The following is a 24,045-nucleotide window of genomic DNA, read 5'->3' on the forward strand; positions in this document are numbered from 1 at the left end:
TCTCTTTGCTTAACAACTTGACCGCGCTGACGTCACCTTAGTCTGGAGCGTCAATGCCACTTCCACGCCGCTATTGGTCTGAAAATCACATGACATGGCGCTCCAAGAATCCATAATTATGTTGCTGATATTTTTGGCTCCAAAAAGTTGTCAGTGTCCTACTGTCCTTATTCTCCTCGAGAAAAACCGTTACCACAGGAACACAAAAGACACCAACAACACCAACAATAAAAAATAATGTCATGCCAGGATAACATTGCTGCCGGTCATTTCCTGATGGATTCTTTGATGGGAGGATCATCATCTTCCTATAGAGGCGAGGGCTACTCCAGCAGCATCCCAGGAATGTACATCCACTCGGCTGCATCTGAGTATGGATGCTCAATGATGAGACATTTTGGAGTAGTTGGATCGCCCCTTCCCAAAAAAGACGAGGTTCCTCCGAGTAGCCACCCTCTCGGCTCCTACCAAGATGCGCTTTACCTGTCATCCCAACTGGGCACTTGGACCTCAGTTCCTAAAACTAACAGTGACGAGCAACCTGTTGCCCAGTCCAGTTTACAACCGTGTTCGTTTCCAATCGACAACGTCAAAAAGGAGGCGTTCTGTTGTCTGTATCAGGGTGACAGTAGCAGCAGGGCTAATACGGACAATACAGAGTCGGCTACTTACATTCGGCTTGGGAACAATAGCAGCAGCCAGACGGACCAAACCGCTGTCTCGGAGGTGTCCGAATGTTATGGAGGAGTAAGACGGGTATACTCCGGAGAGAGCAGGGGACAGCGAGAGGCGCAGTTCGGGACAGGCTCTGCGTCTTTGGCCCCGGTGACGACATCTGTTGAATCACCAAGAGAATCAACGGTTAACAAATCTACGCAGGAAAAAGTTAGCGAGGAAACGGGCCTCGAAGAGGAAGAACAGCGAAAGCGCAAGAAAGAAGAGAGAGCAAAGACTGACAGTTGTTCTGATAACTCTGACGAATTGAAAGGTAATCCAGAAAGCTCCCCCCCACTCTCTCTCTCCCTCTCTCTCTCTCTCTCTCTCTCTCTCTCTCTCTCTCTCTCTCTCTCTCTCTCTCTCTCTCTCTCTCTCACACACACACACACACACACACACACAGTGCAATGTACTTACAATCCTACAATAAAGCCTCTGCTAGAGAGCATACTAAAATATCTTCTGCATGCATGTCATTCAGTGTTCGCGTTTTTATATTGTTGGTTTGCTACTGTATATCTACGCTATGTATATATCGGAGACATTCTGAACAGGCATTTCACGGTCTGGCCTAGCAGGGGTTACTGTGGCGACGGCACTTATCACCTTTCTATTTAATGTGCGAAGGTGAGTTGGGCAGTTATCATTGAAATAAACAAGCTCACACACTCATAACGCGCGTGCACCGTAAAACAGATAGACCAGACAGACACACACACGCCTCAATTTCCATAATTACTGTTTTTGATAAAACAGTGTCGGCCTGCGATTGACTTTTCAGACTGAAATAACATTCATAAAGATGGATAGGTAATACTACTTTCCTTACATGAGATCTTTGATTGAGAAAAAAGCTTAAACGGCATTTTAATTATTATGGTGGATAGATAGCGTATACAAGGAAACAAAAATGGTGAATATATATTGTTAACGAATCAATGTATTATTATAATTATAATTATCATGATTATACAACTAAGATTCAACCAAACAACTATAAAATACCAGTTGAAATTTGACTTTTAGTTCATTTATGCTGCTGCACTGTTTTAAAAATATCCATTGTTTGTTTTCTAAACAGTGTCGGCTACATATTTTCTGGTACCGCTATTTGTAGGCTAAATTCACCACACATAGGGTTATTTTTAACCGCTACAATGTAGCCTTCCATTTGATATTATGAACCATTCATTCAGCCTATATTATTCCCTTTGCGTCGTCTTTTAGGAGCGAAATAAGACCGTTGATGATCCAGAGATGCCCTTCTTATATTCTCCTCTTTTGTTTGAATTCATTTCATCAATCGTTTAAAAAGGTTGGGCATGTTTAAGTCAATCGAAGAGTAGGACTAACCAAACATGCTATCCGTGTACCCTGAAATATGGAATATGCGTAATTAATTATGAAACTATTTCCAATATAATTTCAAACCACATAAAGGCTATATGGTGGCTGGGCTTGTATAGTACCCATATAGCCTCAAACCACATAAAGGCTATATGGTGGCTGGGCTTGTATAGTACCCATATAGCCTCAAACCACATAAAGGCTATATGGTGGCTGGGCTTGTATAGTGTCTGTAGGCCTATAGCACAGGGACAGACACTGTAGAGTCCCGTCAAAATAAATAGGCCTACATGATGTTTCAATTAAAACTATTTGTATTTTCGTTCGAAGCGTTCAAAGAAAGTCCAAAAATAGATACTTATTAAACCCGTGTATTTAAAGAGCGTGGACATTTGATTCAAGCTCAAGAACTTGAATGTGCATTTGAGATAAAGACTGGCAGAGACCGTCCAGACATTGCGGTGCGGCAGTGCAGACCTGACGCAGACCAATTGGAATGCAGTATTTCTGATATAGTCTGTCTTGAACATGGAAGTAGACCTTCAGTAAGCCTATGCTCACCTTTTCCATGTTTTTATGTCTACAGATGATTTTACATTGGAAAATGCTCCAGGAAACTGGTTAAAAGCCAAAAGTGGACGGAAGAAGAGATGCCCGTACACGAAGCATCAGACACTCGAGCTGGAAAAGGAGTTCTTGTTTAACATGTATCTGTCTCGCGAGCGCCGCCTGGAGATCAGTAAGAGTATCGATCTGACCGATAGACAGGTAAAGATCTGGTTCCAGAACCGAAGGATGAAGCTCAAGAAACTCAATAGTGAAAGTCGGGGTCGCGATCATCTTATGGCGGCCTACAACTTCACCTGAAATTATATTATCTATAAAACATTTACACACACACACACACACACACACACACACACACACACACGCACACACGCACACACCGCACACACACACACACACACACACACACACACACACACACACACACACACACACACACACACACACACACACACACACACACACACACACCGCACACACACACACAAACAGTGTTCCGTCATACAATGACAATATTTCAACGATACCCAAGAGTACACGACTTTATGAAGGAAGGACTTCAGCACTTGAGTTTGCCTTTCCACACATGAACATGAAATATTGGCGCCGTTGCTCTTGTCATATAAAGCAAAAATATAAGTGAAGGCCTGTAATGAACACCAACACTCAAGCAGCTTAGAACTGCTGGAATGAAAAAATACTTTGTTTTGTTTGTTCTTGAGCAATGTCCCCTTACTCCCTAGCTTCATCGTGTTGTCTTTAGTTTTCTGCTGCTATGTGTGATAGGCTATTCGTGCACTGGACTTTTTGCATCCGCATTGTTGCTCGCGTCATATTTGTCCCGTTGATTATTCCTTATTCCTATAGAAAATATAGTTTGTCCTTCCCTTTATTATCAATTTGGCACTATGTTAAGAGAGAGAGAGAGAAAGAGAGGGAATGAGAGAGAGGCTGCGGATAAGAGAAATTGGGAAGATCATGGCCGTTTTAATAGAAGAGGGAGACCATTACGTTGATTTAATTATTATCCAGGTGAGCACAGTAAGTCAAGGTCATACAATTCTAACGTCAGGATCGTCTCGTGGTAGAAGCGCCCAGCTAGGGGTGGATTTTATGATCTGCAAATATAATGTGCTAGCTGGCTGCTGCAGTTAAGATGCATCGTTTAAAGGTGTGTGGAGGAGAGGAGGGACAGGCTACTCTACACAGAGGAGAGGGTCTGCTATGCCTACTGGATAGAACGAATGCGCTCGACGGGCTCCCTCTGCTATGGAGGCAGGCTGCAGCCTTCTATTGAGGATACTGCATCTCAGCAAGAAAGGAAACAGATGGATGATTATCAACAACAATAACAACGACAACAAGAACAGCATGGATAAATGAGGACCACCACGACAGAGTGTGTGTGAGGAAATGCAAGGTAGGACACAAATAGATATTTATTCTGCTGTGATTTGGAGATGAGTAGCCTATGTCTGCCGGTTGCTCTGCCAATGGCGCTTGGTTGACAGCTCTTGTTATTGCTGCTACTGGTCTTGTCTATTATGTCTACATGATTGCGATTTCTGGAGACGTTAGAACTGTTTATGACATATTCTGATGTTCTTCAGAATTATGTCTAACGAGCTTTCCCGTTTATTGGTTGAGCCTTTTTTAGACACCATGTATTATTCTTATTATTAATATTTTACACGATAAGCCTATTTAGGATAGCATGACAGAGACAAGAATATAATTCGGGTAATAGCTATGTTATTGTAGACAGACAATAAAATCCTTACTTGGCTTTGAATATTTTGCTGTTTGTTTTCTTTCCCTTCTGGTTGGAACACCACGTCTCGCGCAGCTGAAGCGTGGTTTAGGTAGTTTCATGTTGTTGGGATTCGCTTCCTGGCTCCGCAACAAGAAACTGCCTTGATTACGTCAGTTCGTCTTCATCAAGGGCGACGCGTTCCTTTAAATTACACCCTCGGCTCTGACTGAAGTCATCGCAAATGGCATTGTAAATGAACTGGAGCTTTGATAGCCGGGACGGACACTTTTTCTCCCCGGCTCTCATGTTTGTGGCGGGCTGTAAAAAGTACTTTAGCTACTCAGATGGAGAATGGGTTGTAAACAACATGGGGTAGACTTTAGACCGCTATTGTTGCCTTATCATTTTGTTACTGGTTTTTGGTTAGGTTTCCCCTGATTTTGGTTTCGGTTGGGTTTTGGTTTCTAGACCATGAAATGATGGGAATGTCCTTTACAGACTTAGCTTGTTCGGCCACCATCTAAAGATCACATGGCTATCAGCCAGCCAAATGTTGACAGAATTTAGTTTTCTTTTCTCTAAAATGTGTAAAATGTTATTGATCTTAAAGCTGGAAACAATGTATGTTGCATTCACATGGGCTCTTTAATCTTCTTCTGAATATAAGTTTTCGTTGGTACACATGGTCCAGTATTTTTCTGATTGTGGCACTGTGTGTGTGTTTGGGTTAACTGAGTGGACCTTTGAATATCCCGTAGGTTTTGCTGACCTGTAACGCATTTGCCACCTGTTTAAATCAAGGGGAAATGACTCCATCGTCATAATATATTTACCATGACATTTTTATCTTATTTAACTAGGCAAGTCAGTTAAGAACAAATTCTTATTTTCAATGACGGCCTAGGAACAGTGGGTTAACTGCCTTGTTCAGGGGCAGAAGGACCGAGTTTTACCTTGTCACCTCGGGGATTCGATCTAGGAACCTTTCGGTTACTAGTCCAACGATCTAACCACTAGGCTACCTGCAGCCATAATTCCTTTGATTGTTTCCGTTTCCTCAACTTTCTCAAATGACAAAACGTATTCTGATTCAAGAAACTAGGTCATAGACTGGATTTAGACTATAATGCGTCCAGAGGAAGAAGTCGTGAATAAAAAAAAATCTAATAATTTATAAAATGTTAATTCAATGGAAAGGAACTGGGTAGATTAGCCTATAGATGAAATACGCTGGGTATATTACATCATATTTCTTTATGTATTATGTCCTGTTCCTATTTCATTTGTGCATTTGTGGGCAAATTGTATTTCGCAGTTGTTATGTTATTATTCTTTATGAATCATTCATGTAACTAACTAGGTTATGTCAAGTTATGAGCATTGGAATGTTGGGCCATATAGGTTGATTTAATTTAATTTAATTTGAAATGTTTGTGGTAATAATTTAACTGATTTCATTCACATGACCCAAATGACAAGACGTGGCCGAGAAACATGTATTATCCATTTTATTTGGAATATCAACTTTGTATTGTATTCATAATACACAACAAAATGATTTCATGTTTAGCCAATAACTTTTTTACATGGCACAGTCAAAGTCCCCTCTCTGGGAGAGAATGTGTTTATCAGTTCTTTCGCGGTTTTGTTTTCTCAACCCCCCATCATCACAGCAGTAAGTGAAACTAGCAGAGACCGTCTGGAATCCAAAGTCATTTTCATTCAGTTTAGTGAATAGGCGTCTCCCCCTGGAATGCATCACTCACAAAGAGTTTACACCACTCCAAATAGCACCCACAGGAAACACACATTGCTTACACCCTGAGACGGTGCGTAATTCGCGCTAGTGCACAATTACGCACAGCCATTACGCACGTATGTAGCAACTTTTTTTTATAAAGGTTCTCGTTACATGGATAATACTTTTGCCTCTTTTGTCCACAAGTTATTCTTTCTCGAATTAATAGCAATTTCAATAGCAAATAGCATGCTGTCAGAAACTGCACAGTGGCACAATTAATAAACATTATTTTAAAAAGGCGCCATAATATTTTTTAAAGCCACCGAAAATCCGTTATTTCTATGTCATACGTTTGTGTTATCTTTCAGTCTTCTGTGATGTATATAAAGTGCAATATTGGAATGCAAAACTAAAAATGGAATACTATATCTGACATGATACAGGTGTCTTATTTTTTTAAGCCCATAACCATGTGTGTGAGGTGTATACTTGTTTCAAAGTAGATTTGTTTAAGACTGCCAAGAAACACTCTGTGACCCTGCCCACTGCAGTAAAACGTTCAATTAGGCCTATGCCTAAACCTGTGTAAAATGTTCAAATGCAACATGGATCAATCAAAACCCCTTCCTTAAACTACAAGCAGGCACACAGTGCAAGCACATTGATTACATCAGAATTTGTTTAAATATTGTTAATATTGTTTAGCAGTTTGTAAAATATATCATTAATGAACATTACAACAATGCTTGCATTCAACCATTTTTTATTTAATTAATAACAAATTCTTATTTACAATGAGGAACAGTGGGTTAACTGCCTTGTCCAGGGGTAGAATGACAGATGTTTACCTTGTCAGCTCAGGGATTCGATCCAGCTACCTTTCGGGCCCAACGCTCTAACCACTAGGCTACCTGCCGCCCCACCTGCATAACTTTGTGCGGTAAAAATAAGCTATCTACACCACAGTAACCAGCTATATCTCTCTTCAGAATGTGCTAGTTTGTTATCAAATCACATGTTATTGGTCCATACACATATTTACCAGATGTTGTTGCGGGTGTAGGGAAATGCTTGTGTTTCTAGCTCCAACAGTGCAGTATATCTAACAATACACAACAATACACACAGATCTAAAAGTAAAATAATGGCATTAAGAAATATATAAATATTAGGATGAGCAATGTCATTAGGGTATGGCGTAAAGGCCCTTAAAGTTCCAATGCAGCCGTTTTTATCTCAATATACAATTATTTCTGGGTAGCAATTTAGTTCCTTAATGTGATTGTTTTCAATTAAAATGGTCAAAAATAAACAAAAATAGCTTCTTAGCCAAGGGCAATTTCTCAAGCAAGAATTTTGCTAGGACTGTCTAGGAGTGGTCTTTAGTGGGGAGAGGAAAACTGAAAATGTCCTCTTATTGGCAGAGAGGTTTGGAACTATCTTTCTTAATTGTCTATTAACTAATTTATGCATGGTGATGTCACCATGGAAGGCCAAAACTCCATCCCACTAAAAAAAGACTGAAATTCCAGATGATCTTTACAAACAGCTCTTACACTAAAAGGCCATGAGCATAATTTTCTAAATTTCACAGTATTATTCCAACCTCATAGTGTGGAAATATATGTAAAATACATGGAAATCACGTCTTTGAGTGCACTGGGCCTTTAAACTTTCATTCTGTCTATCTTTTGTGATCTGACACGGAAAGAAGCACTTGGTTGTTCTAATAGTGGTCTGGGTTTATTATTAATTAACCAATTAAATGAAGTGCCGTGTTATAATGCTTTATAACCCTTTAGTCATGAAGGGCGTCATGAAAAGGAAAACGTCTTAAACTTATGGCAGATCTTGATGCACTTAACGATTATCGTACTATATGAAGTATTTGGGGAACTCATAGACCTACCTTATCCTTAATTTCCCTAAATTAGCTGTTGCCTTAAATGGAATTTATTTCGGTAAAAAACATAGACAACATAATGTACAATGTGGACCCCGAGGATAGCACTTAAAAGTATGAATTATAACACTTGTTTTCCAAGTGGCCTTAACCATATACTTACTGTAGGTGAGTATATGGTTGGAGTATATTTTTGGACGGTATTACGTTTCTGTTATTTATCAGAATAACAATATGTTCCCTGAATAGTTGCCAAATAGACACCTTGGTGATTCAACATAAATGTTTGAGGGTAAGAGTTTAACATGCCAATTCTGAACTGTATAGGCCTATTAATTTGTCAATTCAAATTAGCTTTTGACAATACAACAACATGTCCCTTGTTCAAATATATGTATCATATAGGCTATGACAACAAGTATTTACTTGAGGTTCCTTCACGTAGTAATGCACGTAAATACACTGATCACTGTTTGTAATACGATATTTTCACAATTCATTCAGAATAATCTTAATCGGTTATGCGACATGGATGCAGGGTTCAGATCAAACCTAGAATTTACTAATGGAAAAATGTGGATTCAAATTCTAGTTAGCCAGTATACTATTCTCCTGATTTGTATACTATTTTAACTCCACACATTTGCCATCATAGTTTCCAACAATTACTTTGATCCATATACTGTTACATAAGACGTTTAAAACTTTCCAAATGATTTAGGAGTAGGTCTATATCTAATCACATTTCAAATTAAGAATGGTTCCATGGATTCTGATGATTTTTTATTTAAACGTATTAGTGCGCAAAGTAGGCCTACTAACAAAGCGGAAAGGGATTTTTTTTTTTTTTTTTTTACATTTTCCCTTCGTATAAATGATATCACCAACTTAAGGTCGTTATTATGTAGGCTAGCTAGTAGGCCTATGTATCGTAAACAGTAGCCTTATGTTTTGGACATAATTATGTTTTGGACATGTTTTGGTTATTGAGTGACTGAAACATGCATGCGCAAAAAATATGGATTTCTAATAAGCGTCTCTTGTAGCATTTCTGAATGAAGAGTTGGGAATCCGACTGCTAACAATATATTGCAGTCTGACCCCTGCACTGAGACGACAGCACCTTTGGACACTATTGTTGTCTACGGTGACAGTCTGCACCTTTTCATCTCCTGCAGGCCTCGCCCTAAATAATTCACCATATTTGGACAATGAATTCCAATGCCATTGCTCTAAACAAATGTCAAACCACAAGTTGACTGTCAGTGTAAATACATTATTTCAAAGCATTTCCTAATATTGAATGTCCAAGATACATGTACAACATTAGTGGAATTTGATAGAATAACATTGTTAGTGATGATAAAGTAGGCTATGGAGAAAATACAAAATATTTGGCTATTTAGTTAGACTCTTTTGATTCAACCAGAACAAATGACAAATAAAAAGGATCATGGTGACGTGCGAAAGAGCGCATTTGGGTCGCACAGCATACGCACAGCATATGGATTGCTCTAGCGTATCATATTATGAAATGTATTTGAAGTGAATGAATGAACAGTAATTCTATACTATGCTTTCCAATCAGGGGTTGCATTATGGCGTAGTTTATTCTATCAGTAGGCCTACATATAGCATCACAACAATAGCTGTCATGACACAGGCAACACGCTAATAGGCTAGTAGCCTGAAGTTATCAGAGAATTCAAAGTATGGTCAATAACAGAAAAGGAAATAAGCCTAGTATCCACAAAATATTATGAAAACCAGGATACATACATTGGATATTTTATTTTATTATCAATAATCATTAGGACAATAAATACATTCAAATATAAATAACAAGACAGCAAAGTAATGGCAAAAATAAGGGATTAACCATGCTCAAATTAATATTTGTCTCCTGATATAATTAGCTAGCATGCTAGCAGATACCCATAGACTCCCAGTCATTGCGCTAACGCTAGTTAGCATTGGATTGTGAAACTACCTCATAACTTCCTTCATACTGGACACAGAGACATAAAAGTGGTATCCACGAGTTCATCTGACTCTGGGGAAGTATATAAAGGGCCTCATTGCCAAAATCCCGAAGTATCCCTTTAAATAAATGAATGTAATTTCTACTAATAAAATTGTAAATTAAATCACTAAACAATAGCCTACCCTTTTCCAAGGCTGTATGAGGAAGATCTGTTTAGTCAAAACGTGTTGCAAAATGCCGACCAGCTGTAATATAACTGATCTGATCCTAACCACATATAAATATATATATTAGTAGATATTATTGTGAATAGTTCATTAGTTTCATTAGTACCGGCTGCCTTTTATGCGTAAAATGATAGAGCGTGCATTACGCATTTGTTTGGTACAGTATGACAGATAGATGTATTTTAGACTTTTGTTAATGAAAGATTACCTTGGCTATAATAGATACGCTATATTTAGGATTTCATGGTGTTGATATCAAGGGAAACCCCTAGGGTTAAAATAGGCTTGTGCTCTCATTGGGCCTGAATGTTAACTGTGTATGAGAAAATACTCAACGTTAGTGAGCTCAAGGTTTATGCTTTTTAATTTGAGTAAAATACTTTGTATTTGCCTGTCTTGATATTTAGTTGCATCGTATTGATAAGAATATATGGATTACTCGTCACAATATTTAAAACACAAGTTATAACACAACCTAAAATTACATTGCCTAACTTTGCAAGTCAAACAACGCCTTCTTCACCACCATCCATAATACCATACTGTACTACACAAACACCTGCTACAGGTTACAGACTTATTAGGTGTTCATATTTCATGGTTGAATCTGAACCAAACAGCCATGACAGAGAAATACACTTCAAAATCTAAGGATGCTGTACAGCATATACATGTTTTCATTACAGGAAGTTCAAATTATGCAGTAGTTAGTGAGGTAATTAAATAATCACATTTTGAGATGTAAGTTTGCATACATTTATTCAGTTTAAAGCAAAAACGAATGACCTCCCTTGATCTTGCAGGTCACCAACGCAATGACTTCACACTAGCAGTTGTCAAATAAAAAAATAAGATACAGTCGAAGGGGCCATCAGTTATAGTCCCCTTGACGAATCTAATAAAAATCTACTCTTCAAAAGTTACATAATAGGCTATGTCTATTTTGTCATTTTGGAGGCAACATTGTGCATTATTGTCTGTTATTCGTTTAGACTGCAAAAGCTCAAATGTAATATTTTGATTATTAAAGTATGTATCTTACCATAGCATGCATACAACGAACTACAACATGTATCACCAATGTCAACACTTATCCACTAACTACGCACTATCCCTTAGAGTAAAGTCCGTCGTCGTTATCGCAGTTAATCTGAATCAACCTTATATAGTCCTCGTGTCACTATTTTTGTTGTTGTTGTATCTTTATCTTTAAGTCTGCGTGGTTGGAAAAGGACCCGTAAGTAAGTAATTCACTGTTAGTCTACACCTGTTGTTTACGAAGCATGTGACAAATAACACGTGATTTTACATTTTATTTTTAGATAGGCCTATACATGGCTGAGATGAGAAAATACACATTCGGAATACACAAATGCACATTTTGTTTTGTTAAGTATTACTGCACTGTTGGAGAAACATAAGCATTTCGCTGCACCTGCTAAAATAAATTACTGGACAAATACAATTTCATTTGATTAATATGTTTAGCTGCGCTATTATAATATTCGCAGACTTCTTCTCTAGGCATTATAATATTCGCAGACTTCTTCTCTAGACATATATGACATCACAAAGGCTTATTCTCGGATCATAGATCAGTGTATGCCATATTAGTCTCACAAAACAAGAACGTGTATTCCTCCTGTTGCAAGCCTACATCTCTAGCCTGATTTTTCCCTGCAGCACAACATTCCCTTAGTCCCCGTCGTTGCTGTCTGTCCTCACTGTTCCAGTGGTGGTTTTATGTTAAGCTAGGAACTCGACTGTAGTTTTATTAACGACACGTTTATGAACAATCAAATGGTCCTCGTAAACATTTATTGAAGGGCATAAAAACATGCACTGCCACTTGCCGAATATAGCCGCTGTAGTTGGCCATGTTTCAAGCATCGTAGTAGTAACTCTTTCCTCTATCTATCCAAACATCATTTGGAGGGGAAAAATATCCCACTTCTGCTTCTTTGTTGTCTGTGCAAACTTTTTTCTTGTATATACATTTTGGTGCAATGGTAGTAGGATATAATGTACAATATTATCTATGCAGGCTGCTCATAAAATAAAATCAAGTAGACTATATTTTCTCCAAATGAAAAGATAAATACCGTTATACAATGAACAACGCAGAATAATTCAAAGCCTAATGTGTTAGAGAGTGAGTTTAATGATCCATTTTACTACTGAACTATGTCTATACGCGCATAAACCTGGACTACGGGGACATTAGACAGAGATTGATTGCATCAGCAAATAGTGCCTACGATTTCATAGTTTGACGACTAGTTTCACATATTTTACTCAATTTTGCTGCTATTTGATCAACGTCAGAACATAATACTGTTGAATTTACCTCTTATGCATCCAGGAAAAAAACATCTGAATATGATTCTATAATCCATGTCTAGTGCAATGCTATGCCAGGATAACTCGCGCATTGATCCACAGTGCAATTTTTGTGGGGGTAAATATAATCACGTGTTGCTTCGGCAGCCAATAGCAGCCGGGGAAGCTTTGAGAAATAATTACCTGCCTTGATTGTTCTATGGGTAGATAAAAAAGTACACATACACTCCAAAAAATTATCGGATGCATGTAAAATAGACGGGCAGCATCGACATGTCGGCCACGGTTCCCTTAAGTAATTATTATGTAGATTCCTTGATAAACCACGAAAGCGAGGATGTTCTTGCGGCTCGATTCTCGGCTTCTGGTTCGCACCCTACCGGCCCTCGTCCGACGTCCCTCGTATCGGAGTGTGGTGACTATCCCTCCTGCAGCTTTGCCTCTAAACCATCCGTTTTCACTACATCCTGGACCCCTGTTCACTCCCAGTCCTCAGTGGTTTACCATCCATACAGCCATCAACCTCATCTAGGAACGGACTCAAGGTATGTGCGGTCATGGCTGGAGCCGATCTCGGGGGCAATGTCCTTTCCAGGCTACCCTGCCAACGCCAGACACTATGGGCTGAAGCCCGACGCCTTCCAGGAGCATCGAGCCAGTGACTGCCTCGCCTCCAACGGACGCACCTACACGGATTATATATATTGCACCACCGCTGACATCCGAGAAAAGACCCAACCTAACATCCCTTCTCCCGAGACCGAGCCTTTGGGTTTCGGGAAGCATAAAGAGGAGAAGCCAGAATTAGACCCGAGTAAGTTCGAGCCCCTTGTTCAAAACCGGGAATGGGAGTGGGAATGGGATTCTGTCTGTGTTCATTTAATTTGGTTTAGAGCTAGGCTATGGCGTCTCTCTGCCATAATTTCATCCCCCTTTCTTTCCTCGACTGAATCTACTCGGCTAGGGGGTCTACCTTGAGGGACTGTAAAGAGACAAACGCTAGTTGGATTGGGCTATAAAACGAAGAGCGGGTTATAAAATAGGACTACTTGAAAAACCTATGGACGTTGTAAATTTGAGGGACTCTGCAACATGTCCGCATCTCAGCAAATCTGTTTTGGTGTTTTAGATGCCAAATACTTTTTGCCCAAGAATTGGGACTGTCAATATTAATAATCATTATAAACCATGTTGTATGGCCACTATGGTTTATGCTACTATTTTACAATGCTAGTAGACTATGCCGCTATATCCCCCATAGTCTACTAGTAAATAAACTACAATTATATTTTAAAGAGATATTATGTTGCTATGTCAAGTATATCCAGTAAAACTGGACCCTCCCTAGAAAAACACCGAAGATAAACCCTGATAAGGAACTGCAGTAGCATGGCAACACATGAACACGCGGTGTAGCGTAAGTGTATGTTGTCTGTTGTCATCCTACATACTCTTTTTCCATTCCAAACCAAATGTCGATATAACTCCAACAGTTGAGGAATGTTTGCAACATATTCGAGGGACTTTCACTGACATGTAAAGGCTTGAAATACAGGCCGTTTTTATGGGCCTATAAAGCGAATAGGCATTGAGTATTTTACGATGGCATTTCTCAGAAGTCCAAGAAAGGGAAAAGCTGGAAGAGCATCACTAAATTTGACGTTTGTTTCCTACAGCATTATATTTACTAATAGATTTGAGGGACCACCACTACCTCTGAGATCTAGCATAGCTTTTGGAGACCCAAAAGTACAAGGCCTTATCATGCGTCATAGCTTCAAGTTTGATATTATTGCTGACTGATAATGTGTTATCTGTTTTTATGTGTTGATTTTCAGATAACCCAGTTGCAAACTGGATTCACGCGCGTTCAACAAGGAAGAAGCGGTGCCCTTATTCAAAATACCAGACTCTCGAACTTGAAAAGGAGTTTTTGTTCAATATGTACCTAACCAGAGACCGTCGATACGAGATGGCAAGAGTCCTCAACCTCACGGAGAGGCAGGTCAAAATCTGGTTCCAGAACCGGCGCATGAAGATGAAGAAAATGAACAAGGAAAAAACTGACCGCAACAAAGAACAATAATAAAGGAATGGTTACAACAACGACAAAGGACAAAAACAAGAATCAGACAACAGTAAAATAACCACTATTGCCATGGATAACAACAAAGATAAACCAAAATACACGACGCCCCCTTCTTAATGTTGGATGTTGTTTTTGTTTATGTTTTTTTATTAACCCCACCTTCCATGTTTGATGCTAAATATTTTTTGTTTCTCCACATGCACCTTTCCTTGTCCAGGTTTAAAATAACCTTTAAGGAAAGAAAACATTTGCACTTGTGAAGATACCTGTAGGCCTATATGTTTATTTACACAAGGGACATTTTAATTAAACATATTTTGAACAAATGTATAACTGTCCCGAAGTATAAGGAATGGAACACTGGAATGATTTTAATTTCTACCCTCCATAATTTATGATGTCCGTGCGAATATTCCTTACATGTGTGTTTCTTGTGAATGTTATGCAGGTGTTGTGGCATATTTTGTACAGAAAGAGAACATCTGCACTCTTAACAAATGTTTGTCTGTCTTGTGTATATGTGGTAACGTATCCGTTCGGTGTACCTATTTGTGCGTTTCGTATTATTTTGATTGTATAGACACGTGCCATTCATTATAGAAAGTGTAGATATAGACCTACTCAAATATAAAAAGTATCATGAGGCTCTTGTGTTTTCTGTATTTTCAAGCAATGTCTCTTAACAAAACAGACGTAGATATGCCTATAATCTTACTACCTATGCAAACCAATGTAAAACTAAATATTGCGACGTAGAGCACACATTTGAGGCGCTTCAAATAGACCAAGCCAGTATATTAATGATGTCAACACAAATGCACACAAACCAGATTTCTGTTAATCTGGAGAGAAACAGCTTTAATACGTTAAATAGCCCAATTTCCCCGCAAGTGGAATATTGGAAGCAGATGGAACGTTTCCTAATCTTCTGTTAGCATTTCCAGGCTAGGCAGACTCTTGGGGCTACCACGCGCGCCCGTAAATGGGTGATTATTTCGAGTAGGCCAACACCACAATGATGTAACTAAATATGATTTAACGAAACTTTTGTGCACTCCTTTTATATGGTGTTGTGACACAAATTATATGTGAATGCATTAATATATGTTTACAAGTCCACTAGGTATGCACAGGCCACCACAAGTATCCACAAACAACCACATTTAGGTCTAATTGTAAACATCAAAGACATATAAATCAACATTTAGTAGTCAAATGTTTTATAGAACAAATTAGATACCGTCATTACTCATAACTTGGAAAAATATATACATTTATTTCGTGAAAAAAATGGCAGACAAACAACCGAAATGTGGTTGTCAACTTCATATGCAAATTTGACAAATAAACCCGTGTGTCATCACAGACCTATCATATCTGTGTCACTTGAAATACTTTTTCAAATCAGGAATACTAACAAGCTGCTGGTTAAGATATTATTATATCTTTAACCTTTAACAATTTGCCACATTTTCTAAATTGAATAAGGCCCTATAACGTTACGTGTTTGTAAAGCTAAGGGAAAAGTTTAGGGCCTGTAAGAATCGTGCGACTGAGATCCTGGATTAAAACCTAAACCTTCTTTCAGTCAACTTGCTGATAAGAAAAATAAAAAATACATATTTTTACCTCAACTAAATTACAGTTAGAAACACATTTCGAGCCATTGGACCTATTTGAAAGGTAACGAAATTAAAATGTTCTAACGTGAAAATAAATTCCCATGTCTGGCATTTGTTTACTGGGTCTTGGCCTAAATTGCCTTTTTGTGGTGTCGAACAATACGGACAGGATGCTGTAATTTCAAAGCCCAATCCAGTGCATTTCCGCACAGGACAAAAATGCTGCGTTTACAGCCCTGCTAGAACTCAGTTGCTTGTCTCAAATGCAGACGAACAAAGCAAACCCGACTAACTGGCTAGACGTCTGGGCTAAATTACTTTATGGTTTTAATGGTGGGTCGGTGTGTGATGTTGGGCTCGTTCAAAGGGGGCTTGCTGCAGCTAGTTTGTCTGTTGGGCCCACCGCAAACATGCCGCTGCCTTTAAAAAAGAGTTTTATTTAACCTTAATTTAACTAGGCAAGTCAGTTAAGAACAAATTATTATTTACAATGACGGCCTATTGGGGAACAGTGGGTTAACTGCCTTGTTCAGGAGCAGAACGACAGTGTTTTACCTTGTCAGCTCGGGAATTCGATCCAGCAACCTTTTAGTTACTGGCCCAACGCGCCCCTAGGCTACATTTGCCAACCTCTAAGGGCAGCTCCCTCTCTGAGCAGGTCAGAGTAGACCTAGGCTATCTGACCGCAAGAAGAAACCAACGTCAAAAGCAGCATATTCGCATTGGACAATGTAAATGTATCTATAATGGTTAGCAGACAACCCATAGGACAGTATCATGAAAAGCAACAAATATCCTGAGTCTACTGAAATTAAAGCAGACGCTAAACGTAGGAAGCCTACTAATATAGTTTATTTGACGGATCGTGAAATATATATTCAACACATTTGTTATGTCGTCAACTGCATTTTTCCCTCCTGTAATATATGTGGGTTTGATAAAACCATGCATGGTGCAGTTGAATGTTGGTGATCGACCTTAACACTAGATGCCGCTGTTGACCGACTCTTTGGGCCTGTACCGCTAGTGCCTCCGTGCTGTGAATTTGCGTGGTGCAAAAACAGGGAGGCGTATGCCTGTAGGTCTACTGATGAAAGAAAGGCTGCTTCGGTCGTTCATCACATTTTTAAGAAAAAATGTTGTGATATAATTGACTGTCTCACTTGTAGAACTGGGTACAGGATACATAGATTATGCCTGTTTAACCTTTCATGCGCTTGTGTCGTGTGTATAGCCTAGTAATTGTAGGCTATTTCTAGGATAGGTCTATTTTGCATTTGTACATTCCTTTACCTAAATGTCCCATTTACACATTTTATGACCTTTACATTAGTAGAACATTAGCCTAATATTTGTTAACACACTAAACATGTTATGGATTCATTATGCATGATTGTAAACTGTTAACAACTGCTAGCAAATCGATTAGGTTGATTCTGTATATGTGCACCAACATTGATGCTCAATTAACATTCGGACTAACATTTGAAAACATCACACTTTTAAAGTTAAGCGCACTTCTTTGCCACTGTTTTTACGCCAGTGGTGTGGCCTAGTTTTCCTGTGGAGAGGCGTGGACCGTGCACCATAAACTTGTATTAGCCACCATATATATACTTAATAGAATATGACACATTTCCGTATCAAACCACTTTAAGAAGAAAACATCTTCAAACAAGTAAAATGAACAAATAAAGAAAGTATTTATTTCAATTTATTGACAAATAACACTAAAGGCTTCAATAATCAATTACCCTAATACAAATTTTAACATTAATACTATATCCTAATAATAATATTATAATACGAGAAGAATAATTATTGTAATAATATTGTTATAATTAGCAATTATAGGCCTACATCAGAAGCAGTATTATAATAGTAGCCTAGTATAGTGAGGTTTTTATAGTTATTTTCTGTGTTTTTGTTGTTGAAATATGTCTATAACAGCAGCTCAAATTTCCACGACGGTAAATTGCAACAAAGACCAGCAATCAGCATATTTATAGACTGTACGACAAGTCTATAAATTTTCTGTGTGCCTTTCCTTTTTTACGATGTGTAAAAATCGTCAGTAACACCACAAAACCCACATGAGCGCATTCAGGGAGAGACGTTGCTGCAACTACACTAGACACAACTGAAATAAATATTGTACCAGCAATATGTACGCAGGAATAACGAGACATCTAATGCAAGCGGCATATTTACTACATCTACTCATAGGTTTAACAGGGTCAGTACAGTGAGTCGGGTATTCACAACAGGTCGTGTTTATATTTGAGCGTTACGGTGTTTCACGGCCTTCTGCAGTTTAAGTGCGCGAGGGACATGGGACATCGCTTAGACCTATATATATCTCAAGTATGAACACGTAGCATGGGCTAATGTTGCGCAACAAGGGTTAGACATTTGTATATTTTTGTGATTTTGTTAAAGATGTCATTATAGCCTTATTATTGTATGCTATTATCAGTAGACTTACGCACGTTGTATATGCTAAGCCTGGTCTACTCGTTTTTTAAAGTTATATAGGACTATATGTTTTGATTCACTGTCATAATAGCAGGCAGTATAGCGGGCCCGCAAGCAGTGCTATTGTGTAGGCCAAGTATTTATGGTAGGCTACGCTAACAGCATCCAATTGAAACCATTAGTTGATATAAGCAATGGCTCAGAAACATGAGGACTTTATGAACAAAGCCTTTTTATTCTATTCTTTAGGCTATATGTGTGTACTTCTATGTATCATGTAAGCACCGTGTAAGAGTAATATGACCACAACGATATTTTGATTTGATAATTTTCACATCTTATGCATCAATTTGAACTCCTCTATCTAATAGAATGGTTAGCGCATGTTGCCTCTTAAGGGGTATGTAGCCTACCCGCTGACAGCTTGTGGAAAAATTAAGGGGGGGGGTGATTGGTGTTGGGAGGGGGAATTGTGGTGGGGGTGGTTGGGTGGGAAGCAACAAAAAAAAAGGAACGCTTGTGACTCTGTCCGCGGAGCAAGCCAGCTTGAACCTCAATGCATCCAAAGCACACACCATGAGCCGGATTTGAGGCTGAAAAATAGAAGATACTGGAGATAGTGAGAGAGACTCGATGAGAAGAGTGTTGGAGCGCGAGAGAGCTGCCTTAGACTGTCCAAAGGGGCAGCGTTTCTCCATCTAGTTCCGGTTTGTCAGTCTGCGCTGTGTGCGACTGGGAACCTAAACAAAAGGCTGCCACAATCCAAAAGAGGATATTCTACAACGAAGAAACCTCGTCTGTTGTTTAATGCAAACTAAACAATGAGCTCGTATTTTGTTAACCCTCTTTTCTCCAAATACAAAGGCTGTGAATCACTGGAGCCAGCTTACTACGACTGCAGGTTCCCACAAAGCGTTGCCCGTAGCCACGCGCTGGTCTACGGACCCGGGGCAGCTGCATCGGGCTTTCAACAGCCGTCCCATCATGTCCAGGATTTTTTCCACCATGGGACCACGGGGATCTCCAACCCTGCATACCAACAGAACCCCTGCGCACTGGCTTGCCATGGAGACGCAACGAAATTTTATGGATATGAAGCTCTTCCGAGACAACCGCTTTATAGTACCCAGCAAGAGCCAAGCCTCGCGCAATACCCAGACTGTAAATCGTCTAACGGCTCTAACCCCGGTGAAGGACAGGGCCATTTAAATCAGAACTCGTCTCCCACTCTTATGTTTCCTTGGATGAGACCCCACGGTTAGAATTATTTTGTGTTATTTTTTATATAGCTATAAATGTGTGTAATATGTGTGTGTGTGTGTGTGTGTGTGTGTGTGTGTGTGTGTGTGTGTGTGTGTGTGTGTGTGTGTGTGTGTGTGTGTGTGTGTGTGTGTGTGTGTGTGTGTGTGTGTGTAACCTACGTGCGTAAAAGCAAAATATGTAATAAGGAATGGAGGCTGTATCTATTTATTTATTACATTTTTGTGCAACAAATATACATTTCACCCAAAGTAAACGGATTAGGCCTATCTATAGCTCTCGCAAGTATACACAACATTAGCACTGTAATATGTAAGGTATAACATAAACATATACCCTTCTTACAAACAACCAGGTTCTCATGTAATAATTCCCAAATAATTAAAAACCAATGCTGGCTAACTTGACGAAGGTTTTGGTGATAAAGATTGTGTTTTGCCTGAGAAAATCTAAAATGACAAAACAACAACAACAGAAATCCAGTTATTTGAAGTACCTGAAGTACAACTAAGTGCATCCTAATTAAAATTGAAACCTACTCACCAGAATGCCCTAAAAATGTTATGACCAATATGACCAAGTTATTACAGTAACAATAAATGACTTTTAAAAGAAATATGAGGTACTTTGTAATGCTTCTAACATTACTATTTTACGTGATAGTCATCCCGTTCACATTTCCTTACCCTAAACCAAGCTAATAGGCTAGTGGATGTTAAATAGTTAGAATGAAACCTTATGGACTAGATCGTTTAGATTGTTTTTAATGTGATACTAGATAGATGTTTTTTAGGCCTAAATATACTTTCCTCCACCTTCTGCAGAAGAACGTGTATCCATTGTGTGTGTGAGGTGTGTGTGTTTTTGTGTGTGGTGTGCGTGCGTGCGTGCTTGTGTGTGTGCGCGCGCGTGCGTACACAGTTACCTGTTACATCATTGAAAAAGCAAATGTTAGGTTGTACTTTCTAGCTCATGCACATTTCAATGGAATGTAGCTATAAGCTAAACCGACTCCAAATACAAACCATCATAGCTATTATTGTTTTTTCTTTTATCTTATCGCCCGAAGATTATCTCATTTATTTAAGTCATCGCACTATGGGCCTATACAGTATGTGATTGAGAGTTGTTTTTTCTTTCATCCTGAAATTTTAATGCCACCATCAAATTCATTGTTATTTACTAACCTTATTTACTATTTAATTTAAGCACCAGGGAGGCGAAATGGAAGACAAACCTACAGTCGCTACCAAACTCTGGAACTGGAGAAGGAGTTTCTCTTCAATCCTTATCTTACACGCAAGCGGCGGATCGAGGTGTCCCATGCCCTGAGTCTCACCGAGAGGCAGGTCAAGATATGGTTTCAAAATCGACGAATGAAGTGGAAAAAAGAAAACAACAAAGACAAGTTTCCTGGCCAGAGAGGAGAGGCGGATGCTGATGCCGAGCCTGAGGAGGAGGGCAATGAGGACGGTGACGGGGAACAGGGGGAAGAGAAAGAAGTGGAAGAGAAAAATAAAGTTGATCACAAGGAGTGATTTTATGGTCATTTATGGTTTAATGGCAGAAAAAGAGAAACAAGGGGTCCCATATAGTAGACGGGGAGAGGAGAGAAGAAGGCAGAGAGCGTCAACTTTATGGCCACGGTTTTATTAGTCAACAAGGGAAAGGGACAAAAGATCTTACAGATATTGCTGGCATAATCATTTATCTATTTATCCCTCCTCACGATGCTTTAGGGATACAAATTAGTTATTTTGTAGTTTTGGACGTTTCCTTACAATATACATTTGCCAATATTACATCTGGGAAAGATAATGGTAGTACATAGGTGATCTTTGTATGGGTTAACTTTAAACGCATGTTTAATTAACAGAGTAGGGTACTTTTAGAATATGTTTGGTTTGGTTTATCTGACAAAAGCATAACCAAACAAATGCATATAGGAAGACCGCGCAAGGTCCACAAACCTTGACCAATGCCAATCTAATCTTGTAAATACACAACAAATTCACAATAGACATCTTTGCGAATATGTGATTTAAAATCGTAAGCAAAACGTAAATAAAAACAATGTTCAATGTCATGACAGCAGTGTGACTTCTGAGGGAAATAACATTGATTAGCAGCAGGCTCATATGTAAAATACATGTTTTAATTGTTTTTATTATACTTCATTGTCATTTGTGGTGAATGGCCAAGACAAGAATATGTGGTTCTTACTTCATATATAGTTTTGTTAGAATTACCAGGGACATGCAATCGTTTAAAATTCTTAAGACGCTACCTAAAACAGGGAAAATTGCAATAGAGATTTCTAAATGGAGATTTCAAATGACAATGTTTTTATAGTGTTATATTAACGTTATATGATTCAATTATATATCATTTGCCCAATATATACCTATGCTTGTTTAAGACAATTTGTGAGTCTTAGGAAGACACAGTTAGCTCAAAGCCAAGTAAACGATTTGTCGTTCGAGATTGTACCACGGCACTACCTACTAAAACAGAGCTTTGCCTTTTACTTCATTTGTATTCCATAATAACGGCACTGCTATGTTTAGATGAAAACCTATATTTCCCCAACAACTAAAACTGCCTATAGAAAACGCACATGACTGTGTGTGATAATAATACCTGCTACAATTGCAAGGGTTTTAAGAAGTAAGGAGTGTTCTTTTAATGTGCTGGTGATAATAGAGTAGTTTTTTTGCACTGAATATAATCTTTATGTACGTCTTGTTATATTCTTGATGTTAATATGCTCGTTTGCTGGTGTTTCCCATGTGAACGACGGAATTGTGTGTCCCCGCCATTGTTGTTGACATAAAAAGATGAATAAACAAGATGGCTCACAATCGTTCCTCTTCTTGGCTGTAAGAACTTGTTGACTGAATGACTAAATGACTGAGCGTGCATGGGCTAGACTACTGTTTCTACTGTCTGTCCTCTACACAACACCGAGCCACCTCTCATGTACACTGCAACGGAAAACTCAATGACATGCTATTTGTTTTAAATTATGAACAGTAAAATACTCTGAAAAGTTTTACTGCTGCAAACTGTAAATTATGGTGCATTGTGGGGAAATGTTGTGTTCAGGAAATAATGGCTGTATTTTGAATACTACTGTAATTCCACCCCACATAATACAGTACCATACCGTATTTTTGGGGCACCCACAACCTTTTGACCATTAGTGGGTGCATGGTATTGTTGTTTCTGGCTCAATAGCATATTTTGAGACATGCATTGTCAGAGGCTATATTTGTTGCACATGTGTGTGAGAATGCTGTACCAACTTAGCTCCTATGTGGTTATCGTGCTCCACCAACTTAAAATGTATAGGGGAAAGATTGGCGCGGCAGCAAGTCTTGAAGCAAGTCTCGGTTTATAAGCATTTGTTAAGGTCTATAAAAGTGCATGTGATATAAAAACCAAATATACATTTTTATAAACTGGGTTGTTCAAGCCCTGAATGCTGATTGACTGACAGCCGTGGTATATCAGACCATGTACCATAGGCATGACAAAACATGTATTTTTACTGCTCTAATTACACTGGTAACCAGTTTGTAATAGCAATAAGGCACCTTGGGGGTTTGTGGTATATGGCCAATATACCACAAAGCACAAATAGGGCTGTTGTCACGATCGTCAAAAGGACTGAGAGAGGACCAAGGCGCAGCGCGTGGAAAGTACATCTTCTTTTTATTTCAAGAAGGAAAAACAAAACAACAAACAAAACAGACGACCGTGAAGCTATCAAACATAAGTGCTGACACAAAACACTTCGACATAGACAATTCCCCACAAACAGCTAAAGCCTATGGTTGCCTTAAATATGGCTCCCAATCAGAGACAACAATAACCAGCTGTCTCTAATTGAGACCCAATTCAGGCAACCATAGACTTTCCTAGATACCTACACTCAACCATAGACACAGCTAGACTTCTATACTAAACATAAACCCAACTACTCTAAATAACCCCCTAAACCTTACAACCACCCTAGAC

The 24,045-nt window shown here is 38.9% G+C and overlaps 3 protein-coding genes across 3 annotated transcripts; all 3 read left to right on the plus strand.

The window, feature by feature from the left end:
• Positions 1 to 237: 237 nt before the first annotated feature.
• LOC120058831 (homeobox protein Hox-C10a-like) lies at positions 238 to 2,931 on the plus strand. The gene is made up of 2 exons (XM_039007564.1): positions 238 to 961; positions 2,651 to 2,931. Exons 1-2 carry the CDS (start codon positions 238 to 240, stop codon positions 2,929 to 2,931), a joined length of 1,005 nt encoding a protein of 334 aa, XP_038863492.1.
• A 9,726-nt stretch (positions 2,932 to 12,657) lies between these two features.
• LOC120058832 (homeobox protein Hox-C9-like) lies at positions 12,658 to 14,792 on the plus strand. Its single transcript, XM_039007565.1, has 2 exons — positions 12,658 to 13,393; positions 14,418 to 14,792. Exons 1-2 carry the CDS (start codon positions 12,853 to 12,855, stop codon positions 14,663 to 14,665), a joined length of 789 nt encoding a protein of 262 aa, XP_038863493.1. The 5' UTR covers positions 12,658 to 12,852; the 3' UTR covers positions 14,666 to 14,792.
• Positions 14,793 to 19,280: 4,488 nt separating this feature from the next.
• Positions 19,281 to 21,852, plus strand: LOC120058833 (homeobox protein Hox-C8a-like). The gene is made up of 2 exons (XM_039007566.1): positions 19,281 to 20,022; positions 21,235 to 21,852. The coding sequence occupies exons 1-2, from the start codon at positions 19,587 to 19,589 to the stop codon at positions 21,561 to 21,563; spliced, it is 765 nt and encodes a 254-aa protein (XP_038863494.1). The 5' UTR covers positions 19,281 to 19,586; the 3' UTR covers positions 21,564 to 21,852.
• Positions 21,853 to 24,045: the final 2,193 nt, after the last annotated feature.

The sequence above is a fragment of the Salvelinus namaycush genome, chromosome 14 (assembly GCF_016432855.1).
Source record: "Salvelinus namaycush isolate Seneca chromosome 14, SaNama_1.0, whole genome shotgun sequence".
In the NCBI taxonomy this organism is placed as follows: Eukaryota; Metazoa; Chordata; class Actinopteri; order Salmoniformes; family Salmonidae; genus Salvelinus; species Salvelinus namaycush.

Excerpts from the sequence above, each read along its gene's own strand:
- LOC120058832 (XM_039007565.1), top strand. The coding sequence starts at position 12,853 with ATGTCGGCCACGGTTCCCTTAAGTAATTATTATGTAGATTCCTTGATA. Across the intron at positions 13,394-14,417 it reads GAAGCCAGAATTAGACCCGA|ATAACCCAGTTGCAAACTGG; the intron begins GTAAGTTCGAGC and ends GTTGATTTTCAG.
- LOC120058831 (XM_039007564.1), top strand. The coding sequence starts at position 238 with ATGTCATGCCAGGATAACATTGCTGCCGGTCATTTCCTGATGGATTCT. Across the intron at positions 962-2,650 it reads GAGAGCAAAGACTGACAGTT|ATGATTTTACATTGGAAAAT; the intron begins GTTCTGATAACT and ends TTATGTCTACAG.
- LOC120058833 (XM_039007566.1), top strand. The coding sequence starts at position 19,587 with ATGAGCTCGTATTTTGTTAACCCTCTTTTCTCCAAATACAAAGGCTGT. Across the intron at positions 20,023-21,234 it reads TCCTTGGATGAGACCCCACG|CACCAGGGAGGCGAAATGGA; the intron begins GTTAGAATTATT and ends ATTTAATTTAAG.